Genomic DNA, 18,756 nt, shown 5'->3' with positions numbered 1-18,756 from the left:
TCTGTCCTCCTGTTTCAGCACCATTTATTCATTTATCACATAACGTCTAGTATTTCAGGTCAGCGTCAATATGCTCTGCATCCTCACAGTTAACAGATGTCTTCTCTTGTCAAATGAATTACTTTATGTTTCACGCACTGGTGGTCGCAGATGTGTCACTATAGCAACGTCATTAATTTCAGATCTTACCGGAAACATGCTCTCCAATCAAACCTAATTATACCACATTGCTTTCTTGTCCTACAATAAGCAAACTATAATGTAATTATTGGGACACTTCATTTTCTATTCTGTCGTGGCAAATGAGCAAGCCAAAGTGATGGACGCTTCTTGTCAGAATGCTTACTGATGAAGCACAAACCCAATTTGCAGTCGTACAAAAGACTACCTTGCAATTAAGATAGACCGCAATGTTCCTCAGACCCAACAACTTAAATTCTGTGTAGTTACTAATGGTGATTTCTGTTTCTGGAGCTTCAGAAAACCACAACACAAAACAACATTTAACAGGTGTTTGCTCTTGTCGACATATATTTTGGTCAATAAATAAGGTAGAAATTGCACTCTTGCATGAAATTCAAACAGATGTTTCCAGACTTTTCCTCTTGCTTATATAATCTTGACCAACTAGTATAAGCTGTTTGTGACAATAAAGTGTCCAGAAGAAAAAAACGTGTTGCAATTTAACACTGTCTCTGAGAAAATGTAATAAAGTACCAAATTTGTGATGACACTTGACCTATTAATATTCTGCAGGGAAATTAATACATTAACTAGGATATAGTTACAGTTCAAATAAACAAGATTTCTTCATCAAAGGAACAGATGCCCCAAAGAAAGAAAATATTTGGATTGACTGCACAAGAAATACTAACAACTCACAAATACAAGATCAATCTGCATTTATATAGCGCCTTTGATGCAGAAAACCATCCAAAAGCACTACACAGAGATGTAATTTAAAAAATGGATGCAGCGCCAGATTAGTAAGGGCGACCAAAAATTTGGTCAAAGGGGTGGATTTTATGGAGGGTCTTAAAGGAGGAGAGAAGGAGGTGGAGGGGCAGAGGGGTTTAAGGGAGGTAATTCCAGATAGTGGGGCCTAGGCAGCTGAAGACATGGCTGCCAATTTGGGGTTGTGGGAGGGGGATGCACAAGAGGCCAGAGTCAGAGGAATGGAGAGTTGGGGGGGGGGGGGGGGGGGGGGGGGAGGGGAGGAAGAGGCGGAATTGGAGATAGGCGAGTCCAAGAGATTTAAACATGAGGATGAGAATTTTAAATCTGAGCTGTTGGGGGACCAGAAGCCAACTGAGGTCAGCGAGTATAGGTGTGATGAGCAAGTGGGGCTTGGAGCAGGATAGGATATCGACACCAGAGTTTTGGATGAGTTTAAGTTTACAGTGGGTGGAGGAAGAGAGGCAGGAAAGCAGAGCATTGGAATAGTCCAGTCTTGAAGGAACAAAGGCTAGGATGAAGGTTTCAGCAGCAGAAGAGCTGAGGTGGGTGATGTTACGGAGGTGGAAATAGATATGGGTCAACTCAAGGTTGATTTAGACGCCAAGGTTACAAACACAGTAGTTCAGCCCAAGACTGTGGCTGGGGAGGGGGATGGAATTTGTGGTGGAGGCTGAAGACAATGGCTTCATTCTACCCAATGTTTAACTGGATCTCATCACAATTATCACTGCAGAGGCAGTGGAGGGCCTGCAAGAGGTGGAACTGGGTGTCAGTGTGCATGTGGAAGCTGACCCCATGTTTACAGATCATGGCGCCAAGGGGCTACATGTAGATGAAAAGAAGGAAGTGACGATGAATCAATCCTTGGGGACTCCGAAGGTCATGGTACAGGAGTGCAAAGAGAAGCCATTGCTAGAGATGCTCTGGCTATAATCAAGTAGGTAAGAGTGGATCCATGTGAGGGCAGTCCCAGCAAGCTGAACAATGGAGGAGAGACATTGGATGGTGTAGCTGACCATGTCAAAAACCGCAGAGCTGTCAAAGAGGGATAACATACCAGAGTCACAGTAAATATTTGCGACTTTGATTAGGGAACATTTCAGTGTTGTAGCAGGGTCGGAAACCTGGTTGGAGAGATTCAAACAAGGAGTTGCGGGAAAGGTGGCACAAACAATATTTATTGTGACTGTGATTATGGTGCATTATTCCTCTTTGAAAACTCTGCAGCCTTTGACATTGTCAGCAACGCCATTCTAGGGATGGGCAATAAATGCCGGCCTTGTCAGCGACGCCCATATCCAGAGAACGAATATAAAAAAAAGTTGTGCATGGATTTGGGAGGTGAAACATATTCAAGAACTTTGGAAAATAGGGCTGGAGATGGGGTCCTAATTTGCAATGACAGAGGGGTTGAGGGTAGGTTTTTTGAGGCGGGGTTGATGACAGTGGATTTGAAAAGCAGGAGGAAGAGTACCTAAGGAAAGGATCTCATTTACAATGATAGCTGGTATGGGGGCTAAGGAGAGAAGATGGGTGGTTAGCAGTTTGGTGGGATTGGGGTCAAGGGAGCAGGTGGTGGGTGTCATTGGCCGGATTAGCTCGGAGAGGGCACGGAGGGGGGGGGGGGGGGGGGAAGTTGGGAGAGAAACTAGAAAAATTCAAGAGTTCAGGGCTCGGGTAGGGTTCCTGGGGGAGCTTGGTGGGCAAGGGAGGGGCTGGAAGAAGCAACAGCAGTTTTAACAGATGATCTCTAATTTGAAGATGACATTTAATGATCTCCTCACATTTGTTGGTGAGGATCGAGGGCGTAGGGGTGAGGAGCTTAAGACAGCTGATAGTGGAAAGAAGATGTTATCTTCTCTCTCCAGAATGATCCAAGAGTATTGGGCAATTTTGGTAGAGAAGAATGAGGCCTTGTGGAGCTTGATGTGGCCCCTTGGACCTCGAGCAAAAATGGGAGGCACACCAGGAGTAAAAGCAGGATGGATGACGGTGAAGGTTTTGCTGGGGCCAAGGGTAACAAAGTGGTGGTGAGAGAGAGTGGTTGAGCAAATCGATAGCTGTAGAGGTCTTGTTGCCATTGGAGGGCCGAAGGTTAAGCAGTTGGGAGTTGTAATACAGTTGTAGGGTTGGTAGGGGTAGGGGATGTATGTTGTGAGAGATACAAGGAAGTGGTCAGAAATGGCCTTGTAAGTGATCGAGACCACATTAATGGAGAGGCCATAGGAGATGACAAGGCCGATGGCATGGTTGTGAATATGGGTAAGAGAGTTGATATGGAGTCACAGGTTTAGGCAAGACAAGAAAACAGTGAATTTAGAAAAAAGAGAGGGCAAAAGGAGCAGAGATGGAGTTTGAAATCACCAAGGATAAGTCGTTGCTCAGTGCCAAGGCTGACGGAAGAAAGGAGGGAGGATATCTCAGGGACAAACTCAGGGTAGGGTAGTAGACAACAAAGATTTCAAAGGAGGGGCGAGAGGGATGGAACAAGATGAGGTGCTTGAAAGAGAAGGTGCCACAGGGGTAGGAGGGGAGACTAATATGTGATTTAGTGAGAAGGGCCACACTGCCACCAGGATAGTTTGGGTGGAGCAGGTGGTAGGAATTATAGCCAGGCAGCAGGTTTCAGTAAGGGGCAAGGTGTCACCACCTGTGAAACAAGTTCTAGTCAAAGCCAAGACGTCAATGCAATTATTCACTATAAGGTTGTGGATGGCAAGTTCCTTGTTTGTAAGTGAACAGATATTCTGGGGGGAAATGCAAAGAGGGTTAGTGATTGCTGGTCCGCTGGCAGAGTCCAAGGGTGCAGAGATAGACGGCGAGTGGGGCAGGAAGGAAATTGGTGAGCTGAGTCCTCAGCAGGCAAGTGGGGTGGGAAGGTCAGCGAGAGGGGAGCATGGGGCCGTTGGGCTTGCAGCTCATAAGGAGGCATCGATGAGCACCTCGAAGTGCTTTTTGGAGAATGCCAAGAGAGGCACTTTACTTTTACACAGCTGTTAAATAAAAATGGTACACAGGATGGTGCCCATAGTAATCTACATTAAATACTAGTGATTAAAAAAGCAGTAAGATTTTATTTGCAGTAGTTAATGCAGGTAGGAAAGAAAGAAAAAAATGTACACTTTAAAACAACTTTTTAAACATTTTAAAAAGCTTTGTGGTTTACTGGCTGTTCAGAAGTGATTTTGAAAATGGTCACAAGACAGGTAAAACAAAGGCTATCACCATCTATCACTTTAAATTACATATATGTTGCCTTCCATTAAAAAAAATACATATTGAGCTCACATTTTGATAAAGCTGCCTCAAAAGTAGTTTGAAAGCCATTTTAAAATTCCTTTAAGTGAAATTTGTAAGCTGTAAAGCTAACACTGTACTTTTTGGTGTACACTTTGATTTATCCACAACACAAAATTACCAGCTGTTTCATTTCACTGAATTTCATTCAATATCATTCAAGATGTCAGACAACATTTTAGAGCAGTGCAATAACATCTTTGATCCAAAGTTAGAAGCATACAAAACGTCAGAAATATATCATGAACTCAGGAGATGACAACAACATTACCTGTCTTATCTGTTAATAAATAAACTAAACGTCCCAATTCTTCTGGTATTGTGCTTGTCCGGACCACTGTGCCTGGAATATTATCATCTCTCATGATCATCCAACCATAGGCTGCTTTTCCCATGTCAAGGTTTACCCGCAAACTGTGCAAACAAGCAGGAAATAGTCAGAGAAGTTAACAATTTCAACTTATTTCAGCTTTGTCTTAGCTTTAAGTCCAATGTCGTTAGTAGTGTTGGCATTTTAATTTTTATGCATCAGTGCATTTTTTTTATATACAGATGATAAATAGTAAATTAACACAAGATTGGTAAAATGTCAAAGAGGATGCAGGAACAGAGAGACCTGGGGGAGTACGTACACAAGTCTTTGAAGGTGGCAGGACAAGTTGAGAAGGCTGTTAAAAAAGGTATATGGGATCCTTGGCTTTATAAATAGAGGCATAGAGTACCAAAGCAAGGAAGTTATGCCAAACCTTTATAAAACACTAGTTAGGCCCCAGCTGTAGTATCGTAGCCAATTTTGGGCACCAAACTTTAGGAAGGATATGAAGATCTTAGAATGGTACCAGGGATGAAAGACTTCCATTACATGGAGACACTAGAGAAACTGGGGTTGTTCTCCCTAGAGCAGAGAAGGTTAAGGGGAGATTTGATCGAGGAGTTCAAAATCATGAAGGGTTTTGATCGAGTAAATAAGGAGAAACTGTTTCCAATGACAGAAGGGTCGGTAACCAAAGGACACAGATTTAAGGCAATTTAAGGCCAGAGGTGACATGAGGGGGAAAAAAATTACGCACCGAGTTATGATGATCTGAAATTCACTGTTTGAAATGGTGGTGGAAGAAAATTTAATCATAACTTTCAAAGGGGAATTGAATAAATACTTGAAGGGGATAAATTTGTAGGGCTATGGGGAAAGAGCATGGGAGTGGGACTAATTGGATAGCTCTTTCAAAGAGCCAGCACAGGTATGATGGGTCAAATGGCCTCCTTTGTGCTGTATCATTTTATGATTCTAAGATGAAGTCAAACATTTAATGCAATTCCACCAGTGACAAGGGTGATGAGAAATGGGAGCGAAACAAGAATGTCAGGAGCACATGAAAAACAATTCAATTTGATTTTAAAAAATATACATTAAAGCAGTTGGCAAGTATAAAAAGATTCTATTAAAATAAGCAACTTGAGATGAATAGGACACTTAGCAGAACAGGATTTTACCTTAAAACTATTATGGAATTACAATTTTTCTTCTCAATGCATTGTTTGCCAGTTATTATTCTAATAACTGCTTTATGTCACTTATTAGTACTGTGAAACTAAAACCACAGTAATAAATGGATGGCAGGAACAGAGCAAGTAGACAGGGTGTTCACAGCAGTATGATCCTCTGGGACCATCACATTTTTCTGTTTCTGCTACTATAGTTTCATGATAAAGATCAGTTTCCTTCACAATTAGAACTAGGTATGAATTTCAACATTCACGTTCAATGATTTTGGGCAACTTTTTTTAAAAAAAATTCTTACCTGATTGGGATGATATAGGAAAACAATAGGATGAACCGGAATAGGTAACGATACCAGGGGCCTACGAATCCTTGCAAAGCTACCATAACCACCGAAAGCACAACTAAAGCTAAAAACAAAGCCTTTGTCAGTCGATTTAGCTCCAGGTCCAGCAAGCCAATCTACAAGAAATCAAAATAATAATTGCAAGTTAATTTAGTAGCACAAATTAATCCAGATTGTACTAACAAACTTGAAAATAAAAGTTTTGCCCTTTTAAAATAGGTCACGTCACTTTTACGATGCATTTTCAATACTTCACAATTTTGCATCATCATTCTAGTAATTTTTTTAAAAACTTGTACATGCTCCGAAAATGATAGGACCGATTGCTACTTATTTTCTACTCCAGATTTGTATTTAGCAGGTCAGGGAAAACAGCTATGCTCAAAAATTGGAGCAAAGCCATTAAAGTCACAAATCTAGTTTGAACTTTCAATTTTTTTTTAAACAAAACTTACATTTATATAGCAAAATACTGCAGATGCTGAAAATCTGAAATAAAAACTGAATATGCTGGAAATACTCAACAAGCCAGGCAGCATCCGTGGAGAAAGAAACAGAATTAAATTTTCAGGTCGATGACCTTTTGTCAGTTCTTAACTCTTTCTTTCTCCACAGATGCCGCCTAACTTGCTGAGTATTTTCAGCATTTTCTGTTTTTATTATATTTATATAGCACCTTTAACATAGGAAAATGTCCCACAGCTCTTCACTGGAGCATAATCAGACAAAAATTGACACTGAGCCAAAGATGGAGATATTAAGAAGCTTGACTAAAAGCTTGGTCAAAAAGGTAGGTTTTATTGAGCATCTTAAAGGAAGTGAGAGATGGAGAACCAGTGAGGGAATTCCAGAGCTTAGGCACGGCTGTCAATGGTGGGGCAGTAAGAGGCCAGAGTTGGGGAATGCAGAGTTCCTGGAGGGCTGTAGGGCGGGAGAAAGTTTGGGATAGAGAGGGGTGAGGCAATGGAAGCATTTGAACATGAGGATTAGAATTTTAAATGAGGCGATGGTGGACCGGGACCTAATGTAGGGCAGCAAGCACAGGGATGATGGGTGAACAGGACTTGGTGCGAGTTACAATACAACAGAGTTTTGGATGAGCTGATGTTTATGGAGGATAGAAGACAGGAGGCTGGCCAGGACAGCATTAGAATAGTTGAGTTTGGATGTAACAAAAGCACGGATGAGGGTTTCAGCAGCAGATGGGCTGAGGCAGGGTGGAGACGGGAAGTGTTATGGAGGTGGAATTAGGTGGTCTTTGTGATGGAGAGGATACGGGGTCGGAAGCTCAGCTCAGGGTTAAATAGGATGCTGGTTCAGCCTGAGAAAGGGGTGGAATCGGTGATGAGGGAACAGAGTTTGTGGTGGGGGCTGAAGACAATAGCTTTGGTCTTCTCAACATTTAACTGGAGGAAATTGAAGCTCATCTAGGACTGGATGTCGGACAAGCAGGGTGATAACACAGAAGCAGTGGAGGCGTCGAGAGAGGTGGTGGAGGTAGAGTTGGTTGTCGTCAGTGTACATATGGAATTTGATGCACACCTTCAGGTGATGTCATTGAGGGGCAGCATGTAGATGAGAAATAGGAGGGGCTAAAGATAGATCCTTGGGGGACTCCAGAGGTAACTATGTGGGAGCAGGAAGAGAAGCCATTGGGCTACGACTGGATAAGTAAGAGAGGAACCAGGCAAGGGCAGTCCCACTCAGCTGGACAATGGAGGAGAGGCATTGCAGAAAGGTTGGAGGAGCTGGTGGAGGATGAAGGACATAGAGGACATAATTTGTGACTTTGAATAAAGCCATCTCAGTGTTGAGCAGGAGCGGAAATTTGATTGGAGAGGTTCAAACATGGAGTTGCGGGAAAGATGGACATACATTTGGGAGGCGACTACATGTTTAAGGACTTGAGAGGAAAGGGGGGTTGGAAATGGAGTGGGTACGTTGCAAGGACAGAGGGATCATGGGTGGGTTTTTTGAGGGGGGGGGGGGGGAGGGGTGATAATTTTTTAAAAATGATACAAAAATGGTCTAACATGTAATATGATTTATATCCCACTCAAACCTGACAATAATAAGTCATGTGATTAAGCCATCAGGTATGATCAGAGCCGCTGTTGAAAATAAAATCACATTCCCCGTGTGGCCTGGGCATAAGGGGCAGCTGCAAAATGTTCAATGTTTTTAATAGTTCACCATATATTCATTAATTGGCATCCAAAGTTTAAACTGGTAACATTTCTATTATCCAAGTGTGCGTGCGTGCGTGCGTGCGTGCGTGCGTGCGTGCGTGCGTGCGTGCGTGCGTGTGAGAGTGATATAAAATTACACATCCCGCCCAGGTTTTCATAGTAAAAATATTTCCTAATTCCCAAAATCTTTTCATACATTTACTAACACTTGATATAGTACGTATAGTTTTAATATGAATGAGCAATCCAGAGAGGTTTTTGTTTTGCAATTAAGAAATTCTTAATGTAATGACTAAAGGAACAATGAATAAATAAAAAGAAAATAGAGAATGTAATAATTTTACCATGTATTCAATTCAATAGAAGAGCCATAGAAGCATACAGCACAGAAGAAACCCATTCCAAACTGTGCCAGCTCGTGGGATTCCAAAATGAATCCCTCTGCCCCGCACTCTCTCTATAATTTCTTCTGCTTCAAATATTTATCTCATTTTCCCTTAAAAGATGCAATTGTCCCTGTTTCAACTATTCCCTGTTGCAAACCATCCTATGCTCCAACAATCATCTGCAAAAAAAAATTCTAATCTCTCTTCTCATTCTCTTAGTGACCATTTTAAACCGATGAGCCATCGTCACTTACTTCTCAACCAGAGGAAATAGTCTTTCCCCTTCATTCTATCAAAATCTTTCATAATTTTCAAAATTTCTATTAAGTCTCTGCTTAGTGTCCCCTGAGCCAGTGGAAATAATCCCAGTCTCTCCTTACTATAGCTTCCCACCCCTGACATCATCCTGGTGAATTTACGCTGAACGCTCTCTATGGCTTTAATGTCTTTTCTACAAAGGGGTGCCCAAAATTTCAGACAATAATCGAAACTGCGGCCTAACCAATGTTTTGTACAAACTTATTACTTCCTTTTTCTTGTACTTGCCCCTATTTATAAAGTCCAAAATGCTGTTGGCTTTTATTTAAAAATGGCTTTATCCACTCGTACTTTCAGGGAATTATGTATTTGAACCTCCAGGTCTCTCTGTTCATCCACACCCTTCAAAGTCTTTCCTTCAAATTTATATTCCCATGTTGGTTTTTCCTCCCAAAATGTATTACAATCACTTTATCCACATTAAATGTCATCTGCCACCTGTCTGCCTATTCCACTAACTTGACTATGTCTTACTGAAGTCTTTTACAGTCTTAAAAAATATTGCTATGTTGGTGGTTGCATTTATTTGGATTCACATAATTAAATGTTAATTGAAATTACGTTTTGAAAATAAATAATTCTGCTTGTTTTCCTTACTTTCAACTGTAAGTTATTGTCCACAATTACATCACAAGTGGGGAGCAAAAAAACAATCATTCGGACATGCTTTACTCTCTAAGTAGTTCCTCCCTTCAGCTGCATTGCACAATCAGAAACAAAAACTATTTTTTTCCCAAATTACTCATCATAACTATAACTACATTGCCCTTTAATACAGATTGGGCAAAAACAAGTTGCTCAATTAATTTAAGGTTTTGTTGATCATAGTTAATAATTTTCAAAAGTTCCAGTGGCCCGCACTTTGTCTTTTTTCCCCTGTTCATTTTTGAATGCCTCACAGTCAATATCAATAAAGCCAGTGAGGGAAAAAGGCATCGCAACAGAATTCCTCCCTACTTTCCAGCAGTTCTTTTTAAACCTAACGGCGCTGTAAAATGGGAAATAAACACTAAAACACAAATGTTTCCATTAATTATAGGAACAAATCAGAAAATTATACCTAAACATTTGTGAAGAATTCAAACATTCCTTAGGCTTGCCTTTCTCTTCCCCTGAGAACTAAGATTCTGTAGGCGACAGCAAACTGATTTATCAGCTACACTCAAAGTAACACAACTGAGGTAAATATCTTGCGATTTCCACAGCTTCTACTAATACGTGGTTTATGCTTGAATTATCAAGAAAAATGGGTTTTTGGATTAAAACGAAGAAAAATTAAGCCACAGAAGCAGAGCACGTTTCAAAGACCAGATCTCTTTGGGTTCACAATGGCAGTCTAAGTTTCAGGCCTCACTGCGGATCAGATGAAGTCATTATTCATTCAGTCAAGGAAAAAAGACTCAATTACCTCAACCTAAAGATGCTATCAATGAATGCAAAGTGCATATTTTGCTCTATTCATCTAAATCCCATTAAAAGTGAAAGGAATGATTTAATCTGGCCGTCTAAAGTTGGTCTTTTTTTGTAATAAAATAAAGAATCACTGTCTCACAATATGCATAACTACTGACTGAGACTGTTCCCCTGCATCATAACAGCGGAAAAAACTGTGAAACTCTATACAGAAAATTCAGCAAAGAATACTACTGTTCCCTTGGAAAAAGTCACGGCTCCAATGAACTGCCACCTCATAAATATGGTAAGTTCTGCTCTATTACAACAAAGAAAAACAATTCTTCGTAAATAAATGTGTTGCATAACATTTTCCCTTTCCCACACAGTGTAACCATCACTTTCAATCTACACACTACAAAAACATCTGATTTGTAATTGGTTCATCAAAAACAAGAAAGAATTGAACACAAAAAGTAAATGGAGGCTTCCATGACAAGCCATACTCATGTCAGCACTTAATTAATAGGCAACAATGATAATCTGACAAAAATACCGTAAAACACCATATTAAATAAAATAAATACAAAACTGTCTGTAAACAAAATGTACTTTATGCACAATAATCCATGTTAATGTAGTACTAATTACATTTGTACAATGCTGGCTACCATTTCCTGAAACCCTGGCTGTAATCAGATATACTGTAGTGCATGGGAAAATGCAAAGTTAAAAAGGACACTAGCTTTATTGCACTACATTAACTTTTTGCTTGGGGTTTCAGTTTGACATTTACATTTGGGCAGCCAGTTAATGAAATACTGATAGCAATATTTATTGCTTGTAGACTGGGTACTTTTTATTTTGTCTCAACATTAAATTTTTATGCCAGAAGTGCAATTTCACAATCTTATCTAAAGTGAGCATCAAAATTAATTCTGAGCCATAAATGTTGCAAAATTGAATACTCAAATTTTGTGCAATTAAGGTACCTTAGATTCTGGTGTATCTGTACTTTTTTTCCTAAAATTGTAAGTTATGCCAACAATTTTCATAGGAAACAAATGTTGTTCTGTGTGCATGCACACTACTATTTTTACCTATTACTCCACAAGTTTTCCTCATCATCCCGGAATTATCAACCAAGCACCTTCTTCTCTAGCTAATGACACATCAAAAAGTTGATGTCTTTAAGTCCTTTTTTTAAAATGAGAAAATTCTTTAAAATACTCAGAAGTGGATGATGATACATTAGGTTAGACATAGACTTTTCATCTCTAGAACTGGGTTGAAACAAAGCAGAGACTGATTGGATGAAAGTCTATTCTCTCTGCTGGCTGTAAATTGAGTTTGGGCAGCATCAATCCAGTTCCAAGCCCACAACACAAAATAGTCACTGTTTGATAGTCCAAAAATGGGTCCATTCCAATGTTAACATTCCTCACTTTGAAGAGTGCTAAATTCACAGTTTTTGTTTCTGAAGCCTTGTAGTGGGAAGAGGAGCAATTGAATATTTTCATTTGCACTAACTTACTCCATATTTTAAAGATGGGACAGAGTCTTTATCTTTAGCGGTATAGTGGTTGTTGTGGGTGAATCTCTTTCAATATCTCAGAAGTAAAATGGTGTGCCAACTTGAAGCAGTCAGGATGAAGCTTCATAAAGAATTAAATTTTACACACCCCAAAACCAGGATGTTCATCGCTACATTATACTGTACAATCAGATTCTGAATAAAAAGTAATAATCCCACACACATCCTCAAGCTAGCAATGGTCGTCTTCAAAACGCCCTTTCGCTATCGATTACTATGGTGTGAACCTTAGTTTCTCATTTCATTTATTTTATTGAAATCTGTACATTTCTTCAAATCAATTTAATTAGATTAAATTAATTACATTGTTACCTGGTCAAGGACTGGCACTTAAAAGGCAGAAACCTACTCGCAACATTTATCATGTATTTCAGTATTATATTAAATTGTGCAGATTACTTAATAAAGAGAAACAAGCTGCTATTTTAACCCTCAGTAAAGAGCCTAATGATGCCCCCGAAAATCCAAATATAATGCACTCAAACTTGAAATGCCCAAGTCACTTATTCTGCTAATTTTCCCTTGCCTGGGAAATTATAAATTCTAAGAAGTATTTACTAGACCACCCAGTAGAATAGAAACATGGCAAAAAAACATTACAGATGCAGATTCTCTAATGCCAGTGTCTAAGTTATTCACAGGGATAAAAGGTGAAGTTTTCTTATTCTGCAAGGGTTGTGCTTTATGCAACTTTTAAAAAACCCAGGAGAGCACAAATTAAGATAACCAAGAAATAAATTCAAACATTGTTCTAGCTTCAAAAGTAAAAATATTACACTTCAGTATGTGCTTCAGCATGGCTGCCTGCAATAACATTTAGTGCAGAGTTTCAGAGTAACCGTCTATATAATTGTAACTGAAGACTGGTCATTCGGAGAGAGTCATAACAACTTGACATTTGTAGCTGACCCCATAACTTTATCCTTACTTCTTTATAACTAATCTATAATTGTAGCCTGATCATAGAAATTACATATCACAGTACTGTAAGTATCTTTGTTCACATTGTGCAGTTCCTCTCATGACTTCAAAAATTCACTACCATCGAAACTATAAATTAGTTATTTTCAAATCCTAAATTTTTTTAATAATCTATCCCATATATTATAAAAGGATAAAATAGTTTCTTGTTTATTTCCTAATATTAGTCCTTCATGTTAACTCATTTATGGAAATGCTTTAAAAAGGTCAGTTTATTATTTCACATACATTTACTTAAAAACTAGTTTAATTTCAACTTTGTTTTGTTATTTTGGTGTACATTACTCTTGCTCCTATGGAACATTTGATGATCAATTTCATACTTAGTGGCTTGTAAGAAATCCTAACATTTGGACTTATGGGAAAAGTTGCACAGATTGACAGATAAAGTAAAAAGGTCCGTATTAATTTCCAAATAAAGAAATGCATGGAGTGGTATTTCACTATGATTATACTCCAAAGTACCAATTACTACACATCAGAAACTATAGCGGGTGACACTCTACAATAAAGGAAATAATTTCCAGTTGGAGAGACAGAAACTGCTAATATGCAGGGTGCGAGTCTACAAGAATCTCTGCAAAAGGAAGTAGCTAATAAGGTTTAATGATGCATGTCAGGAAGCCACAGTATGTAGGGAAACACAGCTGGCTTCATTTTGTAAACTCTTCTGTATACACATCTTTCCAGTTCTCGATTGTCAGCTGTGCAAGTGCCACTGGGGACAATTTAAATCATAAATCAGGATAGTCCTCAGTTTCTTAAAATTAGAGCCAAAATTAATACAATACATACACGGTCTTGGAGCCACTGCCCTTGCCTGGTATGTTTATCAGACATGCATCAGAATAGTGCAACTCATATGCTTACGTGAAAAATTACCTTTTAAGGAAAATTACATTCTTTAACCTGCTTCCTGAGGACATGGTCCAAAATCCTATGTTCCAAACAAAACCATGAATTGATATGTACGTTCTGTTTCAGCAGAAATATTAAATTTTAAACTTGTGTTTTAACCCTTTAAAAAAACTAGTACGTGTAAACAAGCTGATAAATTACTCATTTTAGTAACTAACACAATATCAAAGTATTGTGGTGAACGCAATGTGCAGGTGACAGTAATTAGCTGCAGATGACAGAAGTACTCTGAATTCATACCAGATGGCAGTTAAGGGTCAGTGGAAAGTAGCAAACCCACCACAAGGAAACTGTTGTAATGTACAATAACTATCAAACTTCCAAGCACTCAAAAACAAATTAGTTATTCTACCACAGGAAGAAAACAACATGGCTATAACATTAAACTGCAATAAACTGGCACAACTGCAGTCACTTCATTCAAATCAGTTTAAATAACTTAATGAGTACAAGACTGAAATACAAAAATTCTGAAGGAAAGTAAATTGCTGCCGTATACGTAACAGATAATTAAATGACAATATTACATTAATTCAAACCATGCAACTGCAATATTTAAGTCGTCACTATATTTTAAGTACAAGATTTTGTTAGGTCTGCAGACCCATATCACACTGAATGACCACTGTAATCCAGATTGCTCCTCCCCCTTTAAAACATGAAGAAAACATTAATCAGCTGTTTCCTTATTTGTCGAGAGATTCCGTCAAGCTATCATTTTTAAGACTATTATGGTGAGAATATTCAAAAGACATGCTGCAAAAATGATCAGCTGATGCAACTAAAAATATGATGCAAAAAGTAACAGTGCAAATTAAAACCTTAAAAAAAAATTAAAGATACAATACAAAGTGTAGAAAGTCACCAGTCTGCACACCAGCTGCAAGCCCGCAACAGTTTTCTTCATTATCAGCAATTTGGTCCTAATCTCCAAAGCTATTTATGCATATTTCTTTTAAGGAAGAACGAGGAGAGGCAATATATGAGGAAAAGGCACAACTCAAAGGGGTACAGGAACAGAGAGATCTGGGGGTATATGTGCACAAATTGTTGAAGGTGGCAGGGCAGGTGGAGAAAGCAGTTAAAAAAGCATACGGGATCCTGGGCTTTATAAATAGAGGCACAGAATACAAAAGTATGGAAGTCATGATGAACCTTTATAAAACACTGGTTCGGTCACAACTGGAGTATTGTGTCCAGTTTGGCGGACCACACTTTAGGAAAGATGTGAAGGCCTTAAGAAAGGGTGCAGAAGAGATTTACTGGAATGATTCCAGGGATGAGGGACTTTAGTTACGTGGATAGACTGGAGAAGCTGGTTTTGTTCTCCTTGGAACTGAGACGGTTGCGAGGAGATTTGATAGAGGTATTCAAAATCATGAAGGGTCAAGACAGAGTAGATAGAGAGAAACTGTTCCCATTATTGGAAGGGTCAAGAACCAGAGGACATAGATTTAAGGCGATTGGCAAAAGAACCAGAGGTGACATGAGGAAAAACTTTTTTTTTTAAACAAAGTGAGTGGTTAGGATCTGGAATGCACTGCCTGAGGGGGTGGTGGAGGCAGATTCAATCATGGCCTTCAAAAGGGAACTGGATAAGTACTTGAAAGGAAAACATTTGCAGGACTATGGGGATAGGGCGGGGGAGTGGGACTAGCTGGACTGCTGTTGCATAGACCCGGCGCGGACTCGATGGGCTGAACGGCCTCCTTCCGTGCTTCAATCTTTCGATGATTCTCTGATTCTAAGCTTAATGCATAATGGTAGGCCTGAGACTTAATACTAGGTGCATTTTTCCATAAATGAGTTCAGTTCCGCAAAGAATTTGCAATCAAGGAAAGCAAGTTATGGAAAAAGGTGTTGCAGTATTATGTCAAATTTTAACTTGGAACATAAATCTTTTATGGCCTCTGCCAATGGCTCATGGGCCAAATGCATTACCTAGTGCAATACGAAGATACATAGATTAGGACGGTATCACATCAGAACCTTAGTCTGTAATTAATTAACAGTAAAGGCATTGGTTGGAGACCTACATGTGACCTCGGCAGCCCTGAATTGACCTTAGCATCCGTGGCTGGGAGAATCAAAATCAGCCAGGGTTCTCACTCCTGATCACAGTCCAGTGATCACTGCTTGTGTAAACCTCAGAGAGAGTGTGGTTATGCCATCACTACAGTCACATATCCTACCAGCACTCACTCCTAGGTCCACACATGAAGATTAGTGAAATTGAGCAAGGTAATGTATAGCAGCCAGCACCTGTACAACCATACCCAAGTACGAGCTAATACCTTCAGAAGAGGAGACAACAATGCTGGCAAGAGGGAGTGGGGGGGATTTGTTCATACAGAGGAGCGCTATCTGCACTGTATCTTCTATTCTGTACACTAGATAAGCATTTTGGGATTAAGTCGTGTATTATCAAGTTATTTTTGTGCAAAATATCACCCCCCCTTGGCTCAGACATTCACACCTAAAGTAGCCTTTTAGAGAAATCAACAGAATCACTTTATCTGAACAATGACTGTTAAATGATAACATACTAATGAAAAATAAGAATGTGATGCTGGCAGAATTCAATTGATCTTTTGCTTAAAATTAATATTCAGCAATTTTGTTGCACTGAAATGCAAAATGAATGATTTTAGTCAAACTAAATTAACTTAAGTATTACAAATTGTATGATTCTATACAGAGATTCTTTAAGTGTGGAGGATATGTCTTGAAACCTTAATTGAAAGTTTAAAGGAAGTCGAGACTGTTGAAGTTCTATACGATCCTTGGGTCTTCGAAGCTGAAAATTGTGTTTCAAATTTCCATGCTTAATTATTGAAATTTTTCAGGCATGCTTTTGAGACTGTTTTCGATTTGCTTACAATCTTGCCATTCCTACTCCCCCCCCCCCCCCCCACCACTGTCAGTGTAAATGGAGACCAAAGGAACAAGTTTGTTACATTCTCAATAACTTTTGTTTAAGAAACAATGTACTGTATTACCAGAGTCAACTTAAAGTTGGTCTTCGTGGTTTTATTTTGAGGCTTCCTTTAAAAGGTATATCTCTCTACCTTTTCCAGCCAAGAAGAGACATGCGCCAAAAAATCCACTAATGCTACTCTCAAGCTAGCTACTAGATCTTGGGCAAAGTCTTTTCCGTCACTCCCAGTTAAGATTTCATAGAAAATAGGAGCAAGAGTAGGCCATTCGGCCCTTCAGGCCTGCTCCGTCATTCAAAATGATCACGGCTGATCGTCTAACTCGGTACCCTGTTCCCGCTTTTTCCCCATATCCCTCGATCCCTTTAGCAAAGGAGAACAAAGAGATTGATTAAGAGGGGAAAAATAGAGTATGAGAGTAAACTAGCAGGGAACACAAAAACTGACAGCAAAAGCTTCTATAATCTCATCGAAACATTTAAAATTCTAACAGGACCAAACAGACTAGATGCAGGGAGGATGTATCGAGTTAGACGATCAGCCGTGATCATTTTGAATGACGGAGCAGGCCTGAAGGGCCGAATGGCCTACTCTTGCTCCTATTTTCTATGAAATCTTAACTGGGAGTGACGGATCCCTTTAGCATGAAGAAATTTATCTATCTCCTTCTTGAATATATTTAATGACTTGGCCTCCACTGCCTTCTGTGGTAGAGAATTCCACAAGTTCACCACCCTCTGAGTGAAGACATTTCTCCTCATCTCGGTTCTAAATGGCATACCCCATATCCTGAGACTGTGACCCCTGGTTCTGGACTCCCCATCCATCGGGAACATCCTCCATGCATCTAGTCTGTCTAGTCCTGTTAGAATTTTAAATGTTTTGATGAGATTATAGAAGCTTTTGCAGTCAGTTTTTGTGTTCCCTGCTAGTTTACTCTCATACTCTATTTTTCCCCTCTTAATCAATCTCTTTGTTCTCCTTTGCTGAATTCTAAACTGCTCCCAATCCTCAGATTTGGAATGGAACAAATCAGAGGCAAGAAAACATGACCCACCAATTTCTGGAGAAGTGCAATTATGGTCCAAGACACTATAATGTCCCTGAAAATCAGCTTTGGTAAGTTGAAATAATAAGTCAAATGTTTTCAAGCGCACAATTATTCTGCACGGTTGTATGATGGGTTCAACAAGTCTATCCTTTTATCATCTTTGTAAAGTATGTGCCGGCACATTTTAACCTATAAAACCTTCTGTAACAAATATTGCTTAAAACCTGCATATCTACTAAATTTGGCATAGAGCCAAAGACTTTTCAAGTTATTGAGTGGATACTAAAACCCAATATGGTAGAGAGCATCTTGAATTCAAGGGAGTGAGCCAAATTTTCAAAAGGATTCACACAATGATGCAACACCTACTTACTGAATTGACTGAAAATCTGTTGATTCCTCAAGTTACTGAGGCAACCAATGTAGCATTAATTGCAATCTTGAATTTTATTAGAACGATCTCTTTTGAGACGAATACTATTCAATCAAGATAAGACAGTGTACAAAATCAAAGACCCTCTCAATTATCAAAATGACAATGAAAACCAAATTAGTAGAACCAACCCTTACAAATTTCACTGAAATTATCTTGCTTTCAAAAGCAACTGCCTTATTGATGAACAAAGTCATAACATTACATTTGGCAAAATTAAAAGATTTAACTTGTTACAGTAACATACATAATAGATGGATGGACTTGATGTAACTGCAGACAAGCAAAGTAAAGCTAAAATCGGCAATTTGCATCTTGATGTAGATATGAAAGCCTTAATTACTGGATACATCTGCTAGATACTGGGATAACAGTGGCATATAATCCAAGGATCAGGCAATCTGTTTTCACACCAGTTTTATGCTATCTTTACATTAGCATTATTTACTGGATTAAC

General features: G+C 39.1%; 1 protein-coding gene across 1 annotated transcript in view; it reads right to left on the bottom strand.

Annotated features, from left to right (window-relative positions):
• atp9b (ATPase phospholipid transporting 9B) overlaps positions 1-18,756 on the bottom strand; it is a 284,027-nt gene that overhangs the window by 78,962 nt on the left and 186,309 nt on the right. Inside the window, exons 12-13 of the mRNA XM_067981947.1 lie at positions 6,057-6,217; positions 4,526-4,668 (exon numbers count right to left, since the gene is read on the bottom strand). Coding sequence (XP_067838048.1) covers positions 4,526-4,668; positions 6,057-6,217 — 304 coding nt within the window. The remainder of the gene's footprint in view (positions 1-4,525; positions 4,669-6,056; positions 6,218-18,756) is intronic.

Source organism: Heptranchias perlo, chromosome 3 (assembly GCF_035084215.1).
Source record: "Heptranchias perlo isolate sHepPer1 chromosome 3, sHepPer1.hap1, whole genome shotgun sequence".
Lineage (NCBI taxonomy): Eukaryota > Metazoa > Chordata > Chondrichthyes > Hexanchiformes > Hexanchidae > Heptranchias > Heptranchias perlo.
Note: the sequence above shows the minus strand (reverse complement) of the source record. Positions and strands in the feature narration are given on the sequence as shown.